Source organism: Myotis yumanensis, unplaced genomic scaffold (genome assembly GCF_028538775.1).
Source record: "Myotis yumanensis isolate MYYU_CA2020_CCGP unplaced genomic scaffold, mMyoYum1.0.hap1 SCAF_12, whole genome shotgun sequence".
NCBI classification, from domain to species: Eukaryota; Metazoa; Chordata; class Mammalia; order Chiroptera; family Vespertilionidae; genus Myotis; species Myotis yumanensis.
This window is the reverse complement of record NW_027223763.1, coordinates 18,997,061-19,018,411: the sequence shown is the minus strand read 5'-3', so window position 1 is coordinate 19,018,411 and position 21,351 is coordinate 18,997,061. Positions and strand designations below refer to the sequence as shown.

The 21,351-nt window shown below is 46.1% G+C and overlaps 1 protein-coding gene across 7 annotated transcripts in view; it reads right to left on the bottom strand.

Moving 5' to 3' along the window:
- Positions 1-1,768: 1,768 nt before the first annotated feature.
- Positions 1,769-21,351, bottom strand: part of PTPN3 (protein tyrosine phosphatase non-receptor type 3) — a 101,242-nt gene continuing 81,659 nt past the window's right edge. For all 7 annotated transcript variants that reach the window (XM_070430935.1, XM_070430938.1, XM_070430937.1 and 4 more), the window contains 7 exons: positions 18,341-18,431; positions 18,004-18,065; positions 15,553-15,699; positions 9,148-9,276; positions 7,712-7,857; positions 7,058-7,193; positions 1,769-5,401 (listed from right to left, as the gene is read on the bottom strand). In XM_070430935.1, the coding sequence (XP_070287036.1) occupies positions 5,324-5,401; positions 7,058-7,193; positions 7,712-7,857; positions 9,148-9,276; positions 15,553-15,699; positions 18,004-18,065; positions 18,341-18,431 (789 nt within the window). In that variant the 3' untranslated portion in view covers positions 1,769-5,323. The remainder of the gene's footprint in view (positions 5,402-7,057; positions 7,194-7,711; positions 7,858-9,147; positions 9,277-15,552; positions 15,700-18,003; positions 18,066-18,340; positions 18,432-21,351) is intronic.

Sequence of the window (21,351 nt, the reverse complement as noted above, 5' to 3'; positions counted from 1 at the left end):
CAATAGAGAAAATGGGGGGGAGGATGCAAGAAGTATGACTTGCTCCTTGTTGCTTTTCACAGAGTCCTACACAAGTGAGAGGAACTGGGGCTAGAGCCAGCCAGGCTCAGCAGAGATGGGAGGGGATCCTGCTTTGATAAGGGAGGCACTGTTTGTAGCCTGAACTCAAAATTAAGGTTCTGAAGCGTAGAAATGCCTGTTCTCCGAACTGCAGCTCCGAGAGCAGTGGCAGGAGGTAAGGCTGGGGCAGCGAGCCACGTCAAGACTACCCTGCCAGCGCATGCAGACCAGGTGGATCCAAAGATCAGGTTAAGGGCGTTGTCTCAGAGAGGGAGAAAAACCACCCCCAAAACTATGGGGCAAAGAAAGGAGGGGTGCTTTAGAGCAAACACGGTTGACAAAATGCTAGCCATTGAAACCCGTTAATGTTGCATAAGCGCTCGTTATCAGAATCTCTCTAATTTGGTGTAAATGTGAAATATTCCATAATACAAAATTTAAAAATAAGGCTATCTATAAACAAACAAAGGGTGTTTCTCTCCCACCCTAGGTCCCCTTTCAGTTGGCCTTGGAGGAAGAGGCATATGCAAAGCACCGAAGGCCAGGCTAGACCAGATCTTCAGCTCTTGAGTACTTGATGAAATTCTACTGTTTCAAAGAAAACACAACCCCGGGACCTTCCAAAACTGCCCCAAGAGTAAGCAGGCTACGGAAACTGTGCTGTCCTCCCGCTGCAGGTCCCACCTCGGACGTGGCCATGGAGGTCAATGGACAAGGAGCTCCTCCCAGAGCCGGAAGGGCCGGCCAGTTGTCTTCACTCTTCCTGTGCAGTGGCCTTTGACAGTTGCTTGGAGTGGTGTTTCCTGTTCTCCCCTCTTATGAAGGAGGTTTCAATGGCTGTTTGCCTGCTGCTACTTCGCTACTGTTTAAGGGTTATGTTGGGAGAAGATAACTTGTCTTGAGTTTATAGGTCACTAGACCACAAGAAGCACCCAGAGCTGAAGGAGACCACAAATTACCCAATGGTGATTTTATCTTTAGCTTCATGCTCTACCTGGATGGAGTTGGGTTGTCTTACCTTGAGGCAAGGAGTGAGCTCTACGTGAGGCTAAAAAGGTGACCCAAGGGTTGAACTACAGCAGGACCACTACTTGCCCCTCAAACACATTCTTTCCTTATTTCTCAGAACTCCTGAGTTTCAGTTTGTAGGTACATAGCTTCTTGGAGTAAGAACGACCTCTCCCAGACTCCCTTGCAGTAGGTATGACGCTGTGACCAAGTTTTGATCAATAGGAGGTACAACATCCAGATGACGCACCCTGAGGGAAGGGGTCTTGCTTTTCTCCTCCCACCTCCTTCCATCCTGCTGGCTATAGTGAGAACGTGGCTGCAGCCACCACCATGGACCTCAGTGTAGAAACTTCACACTGGGGATGGCAGAGCAACAAGTCAGAAGGAACCTGGGACCTGGGTATCATGGAGCCACCCTGAGAACCCTGCATGATAGAGGGTAAAGAACCTTGTACTTTGTGTAAGCTATTGTTGGCTTGAGAACTGAACCTAATTCTGACCCAGAACTTGCCATTCACACAAGGTTAAGACTGACAGGTGTTGCGCATGGTCATGCCCTGACTAGATCAAAGGTGGAGATGGATGGAGAGCATTCTCCTCAAAGATTTAGTATTTACTTGAAAGAAAGCAAACAAAATAAGAAAAACACTTCCAGAAATCAAGACAATTATTAGAACAAAAATGTCAACACACAATGTTAGTGTTGCATAGCTTGAATGTTTTTATATTAATCAAATTGTTTTCAGTAGAATCACTGGCAGAACAGGTCTGAATGAAAAACATTCCAAATTTACAGAAAAAAAATATTGCTGATCAATTAATATAGTTTTCAATAAAACTACATAACACAAATCCTTTGTTGCTCTAAACAGAATGTGAGTTATCAAGATGGCAGGCAGTCCGGCCATCAGAATCCCACGTATTTGGTTCCTCAGGCCGAGGTCAGAGTTTTTGCCATCTTTACTGAATCTCAACTCAGTGTAGGATGGCAAGAATGGCAAGAATCAGAGGTGGCAATCCTTGTCTTTGCATTCAACAGCGTCAAGGTTTGAGGGACAATCGCTTGGGGACCAGTCACAGAAATATGATACATCTCTCTCCAGAAGCTACATGGATTAATTTCAAATCTCTGGAATACAGACTCAGAGCATGGTAAATGTTGAAAGAAACAAAGAATTCATCCAGTCCAGGCCAATCTTCCCCTTTTCCATATGAGGAAACTGAGGCGGAGGGCAGCACGTCTTGCCTTAGTCTAGGTCTCAATCCAAGACCTGCCTCTTGAGATCTTTCCGCATTGATGCAGTCTCTTTGCTGCCTCTGGAGGATGAAGAGTCCTGCCGCTTGCACTTGAATGATAACCTCCAAGCAACAAAAAATGTCAAGTAGCAACATAGCAGCACATCTGCATTAATCTAAAAGCATATTAGGTATAAATTACCGTGGTAGGAATTAAACACCAGTACAAGTCTGTGATTCATACTCCTCCCACCACCCCATGCCACCTCCATCCAAATAGAGTATTTTTTTTTTTCTTCTGGAAAGTCAAAACACTATGTGCTGGCTCTAATGGGCCACACCAGAAGGAATCTCCCATCTTGATGAAGTCAGCACATAGATGCACTTAAATTAGACCTTCTGGAGGGCATGAGAATGCAGAATGTAAATGTCTTCTTCGTTCACACCAGCCACGTTTCCCACGCAAAATATTGATCCTGATTTCTTCACTTAGAACTAAAAAAAGGCTTCTTAAGTATAATTGCTCAAGTGTGTAAGGTGGTAGAGCAGAAATCTCGAGTTATAGAATTTCATCAGTAGTATCTACAGTATTTACTTGCAATATTTTGCCCCTTCAGGTAATTCCCTTATCTTGTGCATCCCCAGTATTTTGTGGTTTTTGTTCCTGATAACATCTGCTGGGTCTGAATTAATAGCCTGCACAGGGGCAGAAAAAGGCTAGCTGCAACCTGTGGTAAGCTTCTTAGAAATTTATGTAATAGCAACATTTCTGCAACCATATTGAACAATTAAAAAACAAAATACAAATCTGTAAACACATTTAGACTTCTCAAGGTTTTTGCAGACAGGATGATGCATTTTTATCAGATGACAACGATTAGCTAAATATCCTGATGGCATTTAAATTTACATCAGTTTTTCTGCCTTCCCCTCTTTTTTTGGTGCTTTGTGGACAGAATTTTTCTGAGTCCAGACTGAATGAAGGCATGATATTCCTTTGTACTTCTGTTCCTTCCAGAAGAAAAGCAACTTTCTCTTACAGAAACCCATACGACCCTACTTCTGTTCCATGGGATTTGGGGCAAATCACTGATAAGTTAACTTTGCTGTGTAATTTGTCCACAGCAGTGTCAGATTCCAGTGGGTGAAAATTCATCATAAACTTAAAGTCCTCAGTATGATTTCTCCTATTTGTAGATGAGGAAGCAGAGACAGAGCTCCTAAGTGACCAGGCCTGGAGCTAGTTACCGATGAGTGGAACCAGGAACTGATTTCCCACTGCTTCACTCTACTCTCCTGCTTCCTCCTGCTAGCCTGGTACCATGCTGACAAGGATGGGGCTCAGGTGGTCACCTGTTCCACAGTGCAGGGTTACAGCACGGTATAACACCTCCCTCCCACCCCTGCCATTTAGCTGTAAAATAATGGTGGGGAAAAGATGGGAAGTATGCAAGTAAATACACTAGGTCTGGAGATAAAGGTCTTTATTCCTCTTGCAACCAGGAAACTATTCAATTGGTCTAGAGTTTTCTTAGACATCAAAATGGCTTCACTTCTGTGCATTATAATAGAAAAGCATCCCTTTTCTATAAATCCCATTAAGAAACTGCCTTAGCTTCCTCTTCTGAATACATAAAAACTGTGACTTAAACATACCACATTACATTTCCTTTGTGGTTTATTTTCCTTAAGTAATAATTTGCTACAATCCTGTCAAGAGACTTTTTAAAAAGTGAACACAGGATTAACAAAGGCAGAATTCTCGAGGACAATCAGAATCATGGCATACTTAGAATAAATTAACATCAACTCGTGTTTATATTCAGATAGTCTGATCCTCTCCTTTGAAATGAAATGGAGACCATTGTAGCCGAGGGTGAATGCACACATTTGTTCCATACAGAGACTCATTCTTTACATAAACTCCACTGTCATTTGAATGAAGTTAGGAATCCTGAGAAACACTCAGCCATGGGTGCACACGCATCGACCCACACCCACCGACAGCCATCTAGAGCTGGCTTTCCCATGGTGCAACGGCTGGAAGATCTTTCCTCAGAAGGGCCAAAGATTCTGAATATTTAGATGATATCCCATCTCCCCTCAGGAAAATGATAATGCTTCAAGTGTCATAGCTTGAAGTAGCAGCAATCCATGTAATAGATTCAGTAGCTGAGGATTCCAGTCTTGGGCGCCGACAGCACAGCGAGAGGCGGACAGAGGCGAGCAGCACCTGCTCCGACCACCAACACCCAGACACCAAGACAACACCCCACATCCTCACTCTCAGAGTCTCGACTGAAAATTCACCCGAACCTACGTGACTAATCCGGTCCAGGCACTGCGTGTGAACCTGAAGACGGTCCACGAAGGCAGGCAGAAAGTGGGGCATTTGGGGCATGTTTCTGAGGACCGAGAAAGTCAGAGGCGCAGGAAGGGGAGGCAGGGACAAAGGAAGGGGAGGCAGGAAAGGTACTGCTCATCCGTCAGCCGGAAAGCCCGCCCCCTGCCCTTGGGTACATCCATCTCGGTTTCGTTAGCATCTGGCGGTGACCGCTCCCTGTTCCAGCTCGGCCTGGAGGCACAGAAAGCTCGGCTCTCAGAGTCCTGCACACATATACACACAGAGCGTCCACGTGCCTCCAAATCGCCTCACCGTCTTGTTTCTGGGAGGTCACAGCGCTGCTGGTGTCCCCTCTCGAATGCCCAAGGATGGCTGACAGGATCACGGTGATGTCTGGGGAGGAAGGCAGTGGGACAGGCCCCAAACGGAGACCCCCTTTTGCGCATTTCTCTCCGGAGGAATCACGGGCCTAAATGATGCTACTGCCGCATGCGTATCTACACAGTTCCTATGTACACGATTCCTTTTCATAGAAATTTAAAGTGCTTGGGTTCAACGCGCCCTCTCCTCTCCCACACCACGGCCTACAGATTCCTCTTGCTGCTTCCAAAGATAAGGTCTGTCCTTATGGAGGATGCCCTTGGAAAGAGGAATGAGCATTTCACAGTTGCCTTAGCTGGGATCCAGTATTGGGACCAAGTCTTCTTCATAAACACGAAGAATGGCTTCACACACAAACTTGTACTGGCTCTGGAAAAGAGAAGACAGCCGTCAAGCCTGCCAGCAGCCCCACAAACAGTCCCTCACACCCACACAGAGTAATGTGATAAATACCCTCTGAGCTCCAGCGCTGGCCAGGCCTGCCCTGTGCTACATGCCAGAGGAAGGGTGGAGAAGACACACCTGTGACCCCATTATTGCTGCAAGATGAAGGGCGGGGACTGTTACCAGAGCGAAACGGGCAAAGTGTCAGGGAACTACGGCAGAGGCAGAGGGAGGAACTGGCCGTCTGGAGGAGTCAGGGAGGAGTGATGGTTGTTGCAGGGTGGCCACTTCAGTGCAGGCACCAGTGTGGGGATTCCGAGGAGAACAGCCCATTCTGAGAACTGCAGTCAGAGCTCAGGGTCCTGGCCCAGGACACCTGGGCATGGAAGGAGGGACCACACAGTGGGCCAGGACCAGGTCATGGCGGAGGGAGGATCTGGATTTTGTTTTAAAAGAAGAGCCACTGAAAGCTGCTCTGAAGAAAATGGTTCTATTAGCAAACACCTAAGAAAGGTGCATTTGAGTGATGTACAGGCTGAAAGGAAGCACTGAGACTGAGCTTCCCTAGTTGGGAAAAGCTACCCAGATGATGCACTTTAACGATTTTAAGCCAGCAATGAGGTCTCCACACCACAGAAAGGGTCCCAAACGGCCTTAATAACCTGATTTTTCTCTCTCTCTTAACCAGACTGTGGGTACAAACGAATATGAAACTACGAGCGCTCACAATGATTAGAGCAACCTTGTAAACGTTGCCCAGGAGACTGAGAGAGGATACAGAGTGGTACAACATGGCGTTCCCTTCCTTCATTAGCTCTCTGGGGGGGGAGGGGGGGGTTTGCCTCAGAGGCCTCTCCGCCAGAAAGCCTTCCCGGACTCTCTAAAGTGTCGGCTTTTGTTCCTCTTCCACCGAGTTCTTAGATTCCCTGTGGCCTCCCCCACTGCCGCTGAGACCTATAATTGACCAGTCCAGTTCTCCTACCATACATGAGAGCTCGGGCCTCTCCTTTTGCGCAACGATCCGATGAATGAATGGATATGGAATGGCCCCCCTTTTGCAGATAGGGAAACTGAGGCTGGGAGCGAGGTTAAGGGGTTACTCAGAGGTTGCCCAGTAGGTGGGGGGCCTGAATCATGGTCTTCCCACCCCACCGCCTTTCTTATAGCTCTGGGGAGAAGCCCAGGATTGCCTCTCTAGGAGACGTGCAGTGCCAAGTACCCAGGCGTGGCAGACATGGGAGAGAGCACACAGGAGGAGGGAGGAGGGCCATGTGGAAGGTTCCCTGAGCCCAAAGGCTCATCTTGGAACAGGTGGGAGGGGGGAAACGCTCAGGTGACCTTGCTTACTTCTCATGGACCAATGATGGGCCAGTGGGTCACCATGCAGAATGCAACCAGGGCTGCTCCCTGGCTGAGTGGTTGGCAGGAAACAAACGAAGTGGAGGCAGCGAAAGGCAGGGGCCACATGCGGTGTGCCGTGGAGTAGCTCAGCCCGACAAGCTGTGACCATGGGCAAGTGACTCAGTCCCTTCAAGCCTCGGTCACCTGACCTGCCACACCCTTTGCACAGGCCTGGCCAGGGGCAAGCGCTCAGGGAGCATCGGCCACTGTTACTCTATTTATTATTGGATTTCTACTCACTGATGTCTGCACCATCATGGCGCGCTGGTCTCGCATTTTCCGGACAATATCCAGAGGGTAAACAGGCAGGTTTCTCTCGATGAGGCACATGGCTGTTTCCATGGTGACCAAGACACCGGTTCGACCTATTCCAGCACTGGGGTGGGGGTCGGGGGGGGGCAGAGACTTGGAATTTGCTCAGCCAGCATTTCTGCATAGCCCAGCTCAGCTCCTCTCAGCTCCTCCCCAGGTGCCACCTTTACTCAGACGGAGCTTTCCTCCCCCGACCTTCAAGGGTACGGAACACACACTCGGTGCTCTCACACTGGCTGACAAAGCCTCTCCTCAGAGAGTCTGAGGCCTGGAGCTTAAACCAAAGGAAAGACGCCCTCCCCGCCCCCCAACTCATTCACATCTATCCTGCAGATCAGCTGCCTCAGAGCAGGCGGAAGAGGGAGGGACTCTCCTCTTCAACGCTGCGCTGCACTCGGAGGTTGATGCTTCCCGAAAGTTCCACATCTCCTGACGCCGTAAAGACATAGTCAATAGAGCTTTGTTCAAGCACGTCTAGTCTTGTGGGATTCAGGAGGATTTGATGTCTGCCACCCTTCTCCAGGCCTCTCCAAGGAGGGGGGAGATTAAAAAACACACACCAAACCCAACAAGCCACAGTACCTGCAGTGAACTAAGACGGGTTCAGCGGCCACTCTCAGGGACCTCACGTAGTTTACAAATTCCAGAAAGTCCGAGGAGTCATCGGGCACGCCGTGGTCAGGCCACGCGACGTACTGGAGGTGTGTCACTGTGTGCTCTTCCCCGGTCTGAGGAGGACACAGACTGGCCTCGGTCAGTCAACCCAGAGGGTGGGCAGGAAGACCCGGCCCCTCTCCAGCCTCCAGCCCGGGTGCTGCTGTCTCCTGATGCTCTTTCCACCTGCCGTGCACAGCCCTGCAGGGGCCCCTGCTGACTCCTGCCCACCCTCCTCACCTACTCCCACCCCTACCTTCTAGTCTCATCTGCCCACCCCTCCTCACCTACTCCCACCCCCACCCTCTAGTCTCATCTGCCCACCCCTCCTCACCTACTCCCACCCCCACCTTCTAGTCTCATCTGCCCACCCCTCCTCACCTACTCCCACCCCCACCCTCTAGTCTCATCTGCCCACCCCTCCTCACCTACTCCCACCCCCACCCTCTAGTCTCATCTGCCCACCCCTCCTCACCTACTCCCACCCCCACCCTCTAGTCTCATCTGCCCACCCTCCTCACCTACTCCCACCCCCACCCTCTAGTCTCATCTGCCCACCCCTCCTCACCTACTCCCACCCCCACCCTCTAGTCTCATCTGCCCACCCCTCACCTACTCCCACCCCCACCCTCTAGTCTCATCTGCCCACCCTCCTCACCTACTCCCACCCCCACCCTCTAGTCTCATCTGCCCACCCTCCTCACCTACTCCCACCCCCACCTTCTAGTCTCATCTGCCCACCCCTCCTCACCTACTCCCACCCCCACCTTCTAGTCTCATCTGCCCACCCTCCTCACCTACTCCCACCCCCACCTTCTAGTCTCATCTGCCCACCCTCCTCACCTACTCCCACCCCCCACCCTCTAGTCTCATCTGCCCACCCTCCTCACCTACTCCCACCCTCCACCCTCTAGTCTCATCTGCCCACCCTCCTCACCTACTCCCACCCCCACCCTCTAGTTTCATCTGTGAATCTGAGAAAATCCTCCAGGTACTTCACGTAAGTGGAATCAGACAGTATTTTTCCTTTAGTGTCGGGTTATTTCACTTATAGTGTCCTCCAGATTCACCCATGATGTAGCATGGGTCAGAATCTCCTTCCTTTTTAAGGCTGAATAATAGTCCATCATACGACTATACCCCTAGTTTATCTGTTCATCCATCCATGGACATGGCTGTTTCCACCTGCTGGCTACTGTGAACAGTGCTGCGTGAGCACGAGTTCTGGCTCTTTCACTGAAATGCTTACCAGGTGAAAATGTGGAGCCGACCAAGAACAGCTCTCCCGGTACCACAGTGGCTGCTGACTTAGACCTGCCTCTAAAGTGCCTGCCCGGACCACCCACTGTCAGGGCACCGCTCACCTCGGTGTTTGTGACCAGCATTTCTCGGAACACGTAAGCAATGGTGCAGTCCTCCGACTGACAGCGGATGTGGAAGCTGCCGTGTTCAGCGACATCGGGAGGATCGGGCCAGTACTGGTGACATTTGGTCTGCAAGGAAAGCACGGGGTGTGAGTGAACCTCCACTGGGGGGTGCTATGCATGAGCAGTTACCTGGGCAGATGGGGAGGGCATTCAACCAGAGCCCTCTCGCTACACCAGGTACTCCAGCCAGCAGACAAGGAGCTCAGGCGGGGCTGACCTGCTGTGTGTCTGCTTTCTATGGGGAGGAGGGTTGGGGTCGGCCTAGCAGGGGCCAGGCCACAGCTCATAAAACAGTCTGGGCTGGAAGCCAGAGGACGCGTCCAGAGACTTACCTTCTTTTCACCAGGGCCTGGAATGAACAGGAGGAGGCCTCAGACCTGGGGCCCTGACATAGGAGTGACCTTTCTACTGTGGCCTTCTCTACCTCAGTCAATCCCACTCCGGTCCCTCAGGCCCCTTCTCTGCTCTCAACACCCCTTCTCAACCTCACCCCTGCTCCTCCACCCACCCCCACCCTCTTGAGGTAAAGGCTTCAAGGCACAGTGGCTGAGACGGCACATCTGGGAGTCAGGACTCTGTGGGAGTTAGCCATATGACTTTGGACCTGCTACTCAACCGCTCTGATTTGCATTTTCTTCACCCAAAAGATGGGGACAGCACCTGCTTCACAGACAGGGACAGAGGCTGGAGATAACAGTGCAGTGCCAGGCTCACTATGTGTGGGGATCAGGTCAATGGAGCCCCTATTCCTGTTGTCACTGTGGGCCCCGCATGAACTGGAGTAAGGATGGTGAGAGAGTCCACACAGTCCAGATGAAAGACATCCCTACACGTAAATGAACGTCCCTTTGCACCCGAGCAGCAGCCCCTAGGCCTGCTCAGGCTTCCATACAGGACTCACATGGAGCGGATACTCCCAGAGCACAGACGAGGAGACCCCCGGCTCAGCGGGACTGAGGTCTTAGGGCTGCTGTGGCTTATCTGCAGGCTGGCTGACCCCATGACCCTCCCCATTTTTAATTCCCCCTCCAAACCCTGAAGCTTGTCCCATAGATATCATACTCCTGCCTTGGCTTCAAAGCAAAACTCACGGCCAAGCTGTCCCTCTCATCATAGTTCTGTCAGTCAAATTCTGATTCACTCAAAGTTTTTCCTCCAAGCATACAGTTGCATCAAATGTAAAAATGACATCTGTTTGCAGCTGAAAGAGGGTATGCCAAGGGATGCACATAATTTGTCTGGAAACAGCTCTTCTATTCTTGTTTCCAAATGCCACAGTTTGAACTTAATGCTTTGAAATTAAAGCATGCTGTTGGGAAGTTAGAGCTGAGAATTTACTTGTAAACCTTAAGCCTGGGTATCTGGCTAACAGCCACTGCCTGACTTTCCTTAGACAGGAAGGGGCTGCTGTCCATAGAACCCGCGGCAGAGCCGACACCCGCCAGCCTACATCTCCTCCTCTTCTGCGAGGGGGTGTGGAGCTCTGTTCACAGGCCTGGTGGGAAGACAGCTTCTGAATTGATCAGCCCCTGCAAGGCAGAGCAGAGCCACAAACATCCCTATTTCTAGAGACTCCCAGCGAATCTGCCCTGGACTGGCCTCTCTCTTTACCCCTTGATCTGATTTAGATCTGAGGTCTGTTTGGATCTGAAAGCCCTGGGGGTGAAGTAGGAAGAGTGAGAAGTTTGTGGAAATCTCGAGTTTCAATCCTGGTCAGTGAGTCCCACTAACCACCTGTGTGATTGTGACCAAGTTACTCGGCTTCTTCCAGCTGCAGTTTCATCATGAATGGTGCTGCTGGGAGGAGGGATGACGCTCACGCTCCCAGTGTTTGAACAGAGTATGTAAGCACTAAATGGTGCCTTTTAAAATATAAATATATATATATATATATATATATATATATATATATATATATAATTGATTTCAGAAAGGGAAGGAGAGAGAGAGATAGAAACATCAATGAGAGAGAGAGCCATTGATCGGCTGCCTCCTGCACGCCCCCTACTGGAGATCAAGCCTGCAACCCGGGCATGGACCCTTGACCGGAATGGAACCCAGGACCCTTCAGTCCGCAGGCCGACACTCTATCCACTGATCAAACCAGCCAGGGCAAAAAAATGGTGCTTTTTATGGGCATTATTTACCTTGGTCTCAAAACAATCCTATGAGGTAGGTACTATCATTGGCTCTATTTTGCATATGAATAAGCTGAAGCTCAGAGAGGGAATCATCTGGTGTCAGATGACAGATATAATAGGGCATACACAGATGTAAAAAATCCCCCCCACCAAAGAAATATCCTTGATGGAAGAAGAGAGAAATGACTTTTCCCATTGAAAAGCTGTACCTCTAGAGCTCTATTTCCTTTATGAGGAAAGCATGAACCTGAGGGGAGCACACAAAGAGAAACATTTGGGGCAGGAAAGAAAAAGGGAGAACTCAGAGATCCTGCAGGGAAGCCTTTCCCAGACCACGGGGTGAAGCAGGGCCTCAGGGGAGCCCTCTGCACTGGCAGACCTGGGGGCTGCACAGGCCTGCGGGGAGTCCCCTCTACTAAGTGCATAACCTGGAGAAAACACAGGACATGCTGAAAGTGTCACTTCCCCTGTAGTGACTGGCTCCTGACTCCAGGAAGAACCAGCTACTGGGTTGTGGTGAGGACGCGATGCGGGTGATGAGGGACCCCGGGATGGAGGGCTCCCATCACCTGAGAGCTTGTAACGGGAGAGGGAAGAGATACGCAGCCTGGATTTTAGAAGACAGGTTTCTAACAATCGATAAACAAGAGGGGTGAGTTCCCAGGGCCTGAGACTGTGAAGGGAACGCTGTGACTCAGGGGAGATGGGAATCTCTCATTCAGGAATGGGTTCAGTTAGGAAGAAAGGGCTGGGAAACAAAGAAACCCAGCTGGTCACCAACAACAGAGAGGAGGGGGATGGAATCAGGATGGAGCAGGAGGGCCAGAGGAAGTGAGGCCTCTGGGATGGGAGAAAGGATCTTTTCCGACTTTTCAGTTGGAACAAGCAGAACAAGGGAGAGAAGGGAATGCTATCAGGGCAGCTCATCTGTCACCAGCCATGCCGGCTGGAGCTCTCTTTTCTCTGCAGAGAAGAATGGCCTTACAGCTGGGAAGGGGAGGCCAACATTACAGGGGAAAGAGAAGGCCACCACAGGCACGCGGACGGCGCTCAGCACCCTGCATGGGCTCAAGGGTTGACCCTGAGGAACTGCATCATGAGACCCAAGAGCGGAGCCTCCAAGGACAGTTCCTGAGAAAACCTGGAGCATCTAGGCACCCAGAAGTAACAGAATAGTCCGGCGAATGGGGGTACTGGTAGATTTTGGAAAGGACAAGGCAATGAACTTGATGTCTGTCATCTATAAATACCAGAGTGGCCCCAGATCAGGGCCTGCAAAGTATGGGATGCCTGCAGGTCAATTCGGAGGAGACAGGTCTGTTTTCAACAGCATAGAACCACATGGTGGGATGGGTTTTGTTCGTGGGTGCCATGGAGAGTCTCAATTTGGGAAGAGCTTTCACATTACCTCCCTGATACTTGAACTCTCTTTTTAGGAGCCTGGAAGGCAAAAGTATTTATTTAAAATTTAATAGTGTTGTCTTTGCATCTTCATATTTTTACACTTACCTTCTACTTATGGCAAGTGATACTGAACTTCCATTTAAGATGTATCTTTTTGGGGAAGGGGAATACAGTTGATACATATTGTGATAAGACAGATGGTGACATATGATACTAGAACTAGGGGTGATCATGTTGTAAGGTATAAAAATGTCAAATGACTATATTGTACACCTGAAACTAATATAACCAACATAAGAATGTTTACCAACTTTACTTAAATTAAAAATTTTAAAAAAATATGTATCTTTCAAAGGAAATTTATTAAACGACAAAAAAAATAGGTGAGTCAATTTAAAAAAAAATAATACTACAGCAAAATAAATATACTCTAATCCTGGCAATAATTGTTAAGGTGGCACTCAAACTACTACTGATGCTAACCTTTCTGTTATACTTATTGCATACCAAGAAAGCTATCTGTTTTAAGTCATTCAATTTCCCCACAATCTCACAACATAATTGGTACCATTATTCCATTCCCACAGAGGTTTTACAGCTTTCCAAAGTCACAGGTAGGTAGAGCTGAGACTTGAATTCAGGACACATGGCCCTAAGTCTGCCTTCTTGTCCACCACACCACAGAACAGGATGGCAGCAAGTGCTCCAGAAAAACAAAAAAATGTCCCTGTAATGCCCTAGCTGGTTTGGCTCAATGGATAGAGTGTCGGCCTGCGGACTGAAGGGGTCCTGGGTTCGATCCCCAATAGGGGCCGTGCAGGAGGCACCTAATCAATGATTCTCATCATTGATATTTCTATCCCTCTCTCCCTCTTCCTTCCTCTGTAAAATCAATAAAATATATTTTAAAAAATGTTCCTGTAACTTCATTTCCTATTCAGAACAAGATTAGAAGAATCACAAAAAAACGAAAACAAAACATAAGCAAAAATTAAAAATATAAAAAACGAGACTTACAGACAAGGGGATGCCACAGACCTGTTGCCTTGTGCTCTCAGCAAAACCTCAGACAGGCCATCCCTCAGTAGAGAAGAGGGAGAAATGGCAGGGGCTGGGGGTAGAGCTGGGAGAATTAACAACTGCTCCCCAAAGAGTGCCCTCAATGCCTCTGACGTACAGGCTTCTACAGCCTCTTAAAGACCTTCACATTTATTTAAACAGTGACTTATGTGAAGAGAAGAGGTTTTGATGAAAACTGTGACAAGAAGCTGAGAGTGATAGCCAACACAAAGAACGAGGAGAGCCCCCAGGAGCACTCTGAAGGCCAGATCTGATGGCTGAGTCCTCCCAGCAATGATGATGACGACGATGATGGAACACACACACACACCCCACACCAATGCCTTAACATTTGTTGGACATGTGCAACATGTAGTTCTCTAAGCTTCTTGTACATATTGTCTCCATCTTCATCTACCCTACAAGGGGAGTGCCATTATCATCTCCATTTCCCACAGGGACAGCTGAGGCTCAGAGAGGGTAGGCACTTGCTCAAGAGGAACCTTTTTTTGGACCCAGACTGTGTGGCTCCAGAGCCTATCCAGAGTGCTGTACGTAGGTTTCAAGAGCTTGAGACAAAGACCAGACAATGTCCACTGACCACACGCTTGGTGGGAGCTGAACGTGTCACTGTTTGCAAGTCTAGGATGACTTTCAGATACCGGAAAGAGCACTGCATATTAAGAAGGGGTGACTCACTCTGCGTCTCCAGGTGGGAAAAGCAGGCGGGGTAACGGTTCAAAGCAACATGGATTTCAGCTCTTTGTGAGGAGGAATTTTTAAAATATCAGAGCTGAACACCCACAGATGGACTCTGGAGGGTCTTAGCAGAGGTGGGGAGCGCTCTGCCTGGGACACCACACGTAACAGCCATTTGCGATCTATGGGGCGCTATCATTCAGTAGGAATCCTTATTTTGCTGTTTCAGGTGAGAGGGTAGACTGGTCTCCTCAAACATACTACCCATCCCAATCCTGTGCTCTGACTTTCAGCGTGGACCAGTTTGGCATTCTGAACTACGTAGCGAGGAAAGGCCTCCGAGGAAGTGGCACAGATCCATTCAAAGCAGGTGGCTCAAAATTAATTTAGATTTGATTTTGGAATGTGCTTCTGAATAAACGTTTCATAATGAATCTATCCAGATGTAGGCACAAGTTCGAGCATTCACGATACAGTATCCCTTGCATGCTGATTTCTGTTATATAATCAGAGATCTGTTCCTGAGGAAAACGTACATCCTGGAAAGCACAGTACGGAGTCCATCACTCTCCGAATTAAGCCCTTCTTACCTGCTTTTGCAAGGGGTTTTGCTGCCACATAAGCAGAGGTTGGTAAAGGTTGTCATTTCTCCTACATTTTACCTCCACTGTGAACCTGGCACCCACACTGCTCTTCTGGGGACCAGCACTTGTGCTGGGTGGGTGAGGCCAGTGCAGGGGTTCTGGGCAGGTGAGGTGAAGCAAGGGGAAGGGCCTCTGGCTTGTAATAATGGATCCGAGCCAAGAGTGGGAGGGGCTGTCCCGTCATTCTTTAGGTTGGAGAAGGCCAGGGTGTGGGCAGCAGGAGGGCTGAGCTTGCCATCATTAGAGAAGTCCATCAGTAGCTCCTTACAGAAGCTTTATGGGTCATGTAGGGGCTAGACTGGGCCACATTTAAGACCCTTTTCAGCTCTGAGATTCATGTTCCACAGAACACAGCGTGACATGCACACATCTGAATCGGAAATCAAGCCACTTACCCGCCCTCGCTCTGTGAGAGTCGTCAACATGACGATGAGTGATAACTTCTGATCCCAGACGACTTGCCAAAACTGTGCACAGGTATGTGGCAGGGGTCCCTGAGCGGCAATGTACTTGTTCACAAGGTTAGCAGCAGGAATTTCCATCTGGCAAGAGAGTGTTAAGGCATTAGAATCTGTTACTGCCACAAGGAAACTGGATCTTAAACTCTTCTAGTTGATAACTGACATCACACCAGAATAATGTCTCTATCAACTTATGGCCAGTAAGAAAAATTTTCAAAAAGCTATTTTTAAAATTTCTTGAAAGATATTTGACAAAGGTGCTAGCATTAGATATTTAAGATACAACTGTGATACTCGGTAGGCGATCATTAGAAATGTACCTACCAGATGATGGGAGAGTTTAAATGACCTTCACTGCTGTATCATAAATATCATCAATATTGGGCATCTTGATTTTCAGGGACACCTATCAATCCTCAATTTTTTTAGATTGATGGTTGCCAGGTGGGAGGGAGGTTGGGTGAAAAAGGTGAAGGGATTGAGAAGTACAGACTGGCATTACAGAATAGTCACAGGGATGTAGAGTACAGCACAGGGAACATAGTCAATAATACTGTAATAATTATATATGGTGCCAGGTGGGTACTGAAATATTGGGGGGGGAGACACTTTGTAAAGTATATGATTATGTAACCATTGTGCTATACACTTGACACTAATATAAAATAATATTGAATGTAAAAAATAAATAAAACTAAAGTCCTTTAAAAGATCCTCATTTTTTTCTTTATGCACAGCTTTCTATCAAAACCTACTTACTTTTCTTTGAAGCATAAACTATACAGGCTTATAACCACCATCTACTGTTGCACGAGCTTTCTGCACGGCTGCCCATGCTTGTGTCATGAAGTTGATCAATCTCCGCCCCCCAGCTTTAATGAGGTATAATTGACAAATAAAAAGTGTATCTATTTAAGATGTACAACATGATGGTTTGATACCCATATGCATTGTGAAATGATTACCACAGTCAAGTTAGTGAACACCCACATCCACCACCTTGCAGTCACCACTGGAGTTGGTTAAACGCTGACATGTTTTCAGCTCTCCTTAGCGTCTTCCCCCAGCCTGCTCTGCTTTTACTTCTGCCCTGCTGAACGGAATTCTTTCTACAAAAGAACTCAGAGCCCGCTGAGCTTTGCCGTGGTACAGTGATTCACGCATTCTTGGATGGGAAGGTAAACGGAGGCACCTAATTAATAGTTTCGTTGGCGCTTGGGTTAATGGCTTCCTCAACCCTGGTGTCAGTATCTCCCTTGCCCCCAAGTAACTCAAGGAGATTGGACTGTGTGGTGTTATTGCCCCACCACTGTTTCTTTGTTTTTAAATTGAATTTATTGGGGTGACATTGGTTAATAAAATTATGAAGGTTTCAGGTGTACAATTCTATAATTATCCATCTGCATATTGTGTGTTCACAACCCAAGTCAAGTTGCCCCCACCATTTCTTAAGACATGAGGAATGTTAAAGTGAGGGTCAATGAATCAATGAATCCCGTGGATGTTTTGGAATAAATGGAATCACTGACCAGATCCTTATTATTATTTTTTTTTTTTAGGAAAGCTCTTGATAGTTTTGCTATAAGTTGAGACCTGAACTTGCGAAGTCATCTGTTCATTTACACCCGAAGTTGGCAAACTATGGCCTGAGGGCCAAATGTGACCTTCGCTTTGCAAGCTGAGAGCGGTATTTTTATGTTTTTACGTGGTTGCAGTTTAAATGGTTGTGTAAGTACCTAAGCAATATCCTCAATTTTGCCTCTTGACTTGCAAAGGCCAAAGTATTGACTCCCTGGCCCTTGATAGAAAAGATGTGCTGAGCCTTGGTTTAGATGAAGAAACGGAGGTTCAGAGAGGTTAACTAAGTTGCCCAAGATGTGTTTTCAGAGTAAAATGACTGCCTTTCTTATAACATGTGAAATCTTTTACCTTTTCTCTTTGGGTTATATGCACAGAGATGGTTTTATTTTTATTTTAGGTGACAGTATATACAGTAATAACGGGGAAAACACAGAAAGTTACAAACATACCACTGGCAAAAATAAAAATAAAACTCACAACAAAACAAACCCTAACCCAAACCCAAAACACCTAGCTGCCCGCAGCCGAGGACAGAAGGCGTGTGGACCCCGGAGTCAGAGACACAGAATCTAAGTTTTGGTCTCACCTCAAGTTAGCCTCGTGACTTTCAAATTATCGAATCTCTCTGAACCTTAGTTTCCTCCTCTGTAAAATGAGGCTATTCTGCCGTCCCTCTGGGCTGTTGTGCTGAAATCAGGGAGTGAACAGGAAAGCACTTCCTCAAATGCAAAGCAGCCCGGAGCCATGATCACGCTCCTTACAGCGATTAATGTGCTCTTTCTTATTACCCAGTTTCTAACTTACGTTCACGTGACTCGCATTAATATAATCTTCATTTCTCTGCAGTAATACCCGGGTGGTGTCATCTGTGGGGGGAAGAAAAAGCATTTACCTATGATTACCAGCCTTATTTTGATCTTACCAAGTACACAAGGGTTCAGTTCCCAGCCCCATCTGCAGCCCTCGCCGCATTAGCATAAACACTATTCCCCAACTGTTCCCAGTCTGAGATGGCAGCAATAAAGACGGTGGTGTTTACAGACACATTGAAAGTCGGTCCAGAATACCAGACAATCTGTTTTAGGAAGGGAAACATTATCTCAGTGTGTGGGGGGAGGAGGCGTTCATGCCAGAAACTCACAAGGCAACACGTCTTTGTATCGGTTTTTGTCCAAATTTTGAGGCAGCTTTGCAAAGGTGATGGCCAACCCAGGTTTCTTTCTGTAGAGTTGCTATATAACAGAGAAGTAAAAAGCCATTGTAAAAAAAAAAACAGCTATCAAAGGAGTGTGAAAACATACTTGAACAGTAAAAGTTTATCGTTCACAGTGCCAAAATCTTACCACTTAAAAGTGGTTGTGTGTTACATCTTAAAAGAAAAATGTTTCCAATAAGAAATTCTACGATCCCATAAGAAATATTCTTCAATTTTTAAAAATCATGAACAAGGATCTTTGCGGGGGGCGGGGGAGGGGGGCAGAAAAAGTCATATCTGTCTGAGTCACAGATAATGAACACAGCAAGTAAAACCTTTATTACAATCATTTGACAAATGCCAAAAGCAGGTAGAGAAAATAAATTTCGAGAGAAAAAAAATTCCGATTTAAAATGAAATGAAAATCATTTACATTAGTCTAAAAACACTTCCCTCCAATTCAGTGGAGTAAACCGTATGTTTTGCTTAAAAACAAGAACATTCCATTCATCATTCCACAAGTCTACTTCCATAGTAAAAACATTTATTGCCTCAAGGAAACCAAAACATTTATTCCCACACATAGTAAACTTCATATGAAGAGGTATTCCCCTGTGCATGTAATCACCAGCAAAAATATCAATTGAAACAGTCTTTGCATATCTACAAGCACCCATCAGACACCTTTGCACAGCACCTGATGTGATTTTGACGACAGCTCTGTCAGAGGTATTAATAGCATCCTTCGTTTCCAAGTGGAAGAGGCAGAGATTAAATGCTTAGATGATGTACCACACACTGAACTCAGATCTGACTTCAGCGCTTGAGTTTTCTTTTTTCCTCGAAACTACTTTATTGAGGTCTGGTTGACATGTAAAAGGCAGTCCATATTTACTCTATACAACGCTGTGAGTTTGGGGATAAGTATGCAAGAGTGACCTGTCATCATCAAGGCCATGGACAGTCCCTCCCTTCCAGAAGTTTCCTCCGGCCCCCTTCGGCTTTCTTTTCTACACAACTCTTTCTCCCATTTTGAACCTGAAAGTGAAACATTATTCACCAGTGGTTTTTATTAACTTTATGGAAATTTTAAAAACACATTTTTCAATGTTGGATCTATTTTTTTTTTTTTTGCAGGAAATTTGGGATATTCAGACTTGTATAAAAAAGAAAATTACCAGTAATTTGACAACCCTGAGACAACCCTTTTCATATATGTTCTCCAGTTTAGATTTTTCTGTGCATGTGTACACAAATATACATAAGCATATATGCAAACACATAACACATATGTTTTGTAAAACAAAAAACGGAGATTGAATTGTATATGCTATCATGTTCCATACTGTGTTCTATGGGACCAAGTGTTTTGAAAGAAGCAAATCGGCACCCTTAGAAAAAGTTTCAGGGTCAAATAAATTTGGGGAATACTACAAGCCATCTTCTGTTCTATGACTCTCCAAGAACATAAGCCCTGTAGTGCGTAAGCTTGTTTAATTATGATTAGCTAAGCATTTCTCAAGCTAATTTGGCCATGGAGAATCTCACATCTCACAAGAAGCGTTTTGAAGCCATTTTTCCCCCTACTTATTACACAGTGTCTAGTTTTCTGTGTTGTTAAATATTCTAAGTATTCTCTATACACATGATTTTTACTGTCTCAATAATCTATAGTTTCTCATAATTTATTTCAACTTTTACTCTACTTTTTAACTAGGCTGTTTTTAATTTTTTCCTCTTATAAATTTTCAGGGACAGAAGTACTGCATCAAAGCATATTTTGAAGGACTTTGATACATATAACCATGCTGCCTGCCCTCAGGGGTGCATAAGAATGCTCAGTTCAACAAATTCTGGCTCATATCATCAGCTAGAACATGTCTGCAATATGAATAGGGAGGCCAAACATTATTTCGCCCTTTATGTTTTTGCTAATTTTATTTGTTGGTTTTTCTCTTATCAGCTTTTTTTTAAAAAATTAAACAAACAAGTTGTACAGAAATCACCAGGAGAGAATTAGCATAGAGGTTTGGGATAACGACAATTGTGTCATATCTTATACATTTACTAAATGTTTAGAATTCCAATCTCTCCCCGCACTCAGCTACTGATCACCTTTATAATTTTAGTTCATAATAATCAAGTAGCCATTGGACAACTTCTTAAGTATCTGCAAATTGTAATGGACTCTCTGAGCTCATTCTGGAAACAAATTCATGGTTTATTGGTGGTTTTGGTTTGATTCTGAAAGGGGAATATCTGAATCAGATTCCCCTAAACTGCACAGAAGTAAAATCTAATTAAGCAAATATAATCAGTAAACCTAACCTGGAGGTAAAAAGAATTTCTTTTCAAATAACAAAAATGTAAATATAATCAACTCGAGATGGTCTAGCAGAAAAGCAAAGATCTAGCAAAAGGTTTTAATTATAGTAAGTATATAAGTATCTCAGCAGTATAACGATCTTTTGAGATTACAGAATACGTACTAAAAATAAAAAATAAAGTACTATAGCAGTGTTTAAAAATATTTTACATGTGCACACCCTGGGCTGATAGAAATGCATGGTACAGTCATACCACAAAATTATATGCAAGCAATAAAAAAAATTAGACTACAAGAACACATTTGGAAGGATCTCCATTTGTCTATTTTTAAGTGAAAAATGCAAGTTACAGAATAATATATACAATAGTGACCCCATAGTGGCATATAGTATGTGTGTGTGTGTGTGTGTGTACTTATGTACATATGTGTGTAAAAATTATATTTGCATGAGCATTGGAACAAATATGGAAGGATACCCACCAAATTATTTGTAAATTATAACAAAGAGAAAGAAGCTAAAGGGGATGGGGGTTAGGAGACTATTAATTTTACTGTGGCTATTTCTGAATTCCTTGAATTATTTACAAGGGAAGGGCTCAAGTTGGAGTTGGGTAAAGGGCTGGGTCCC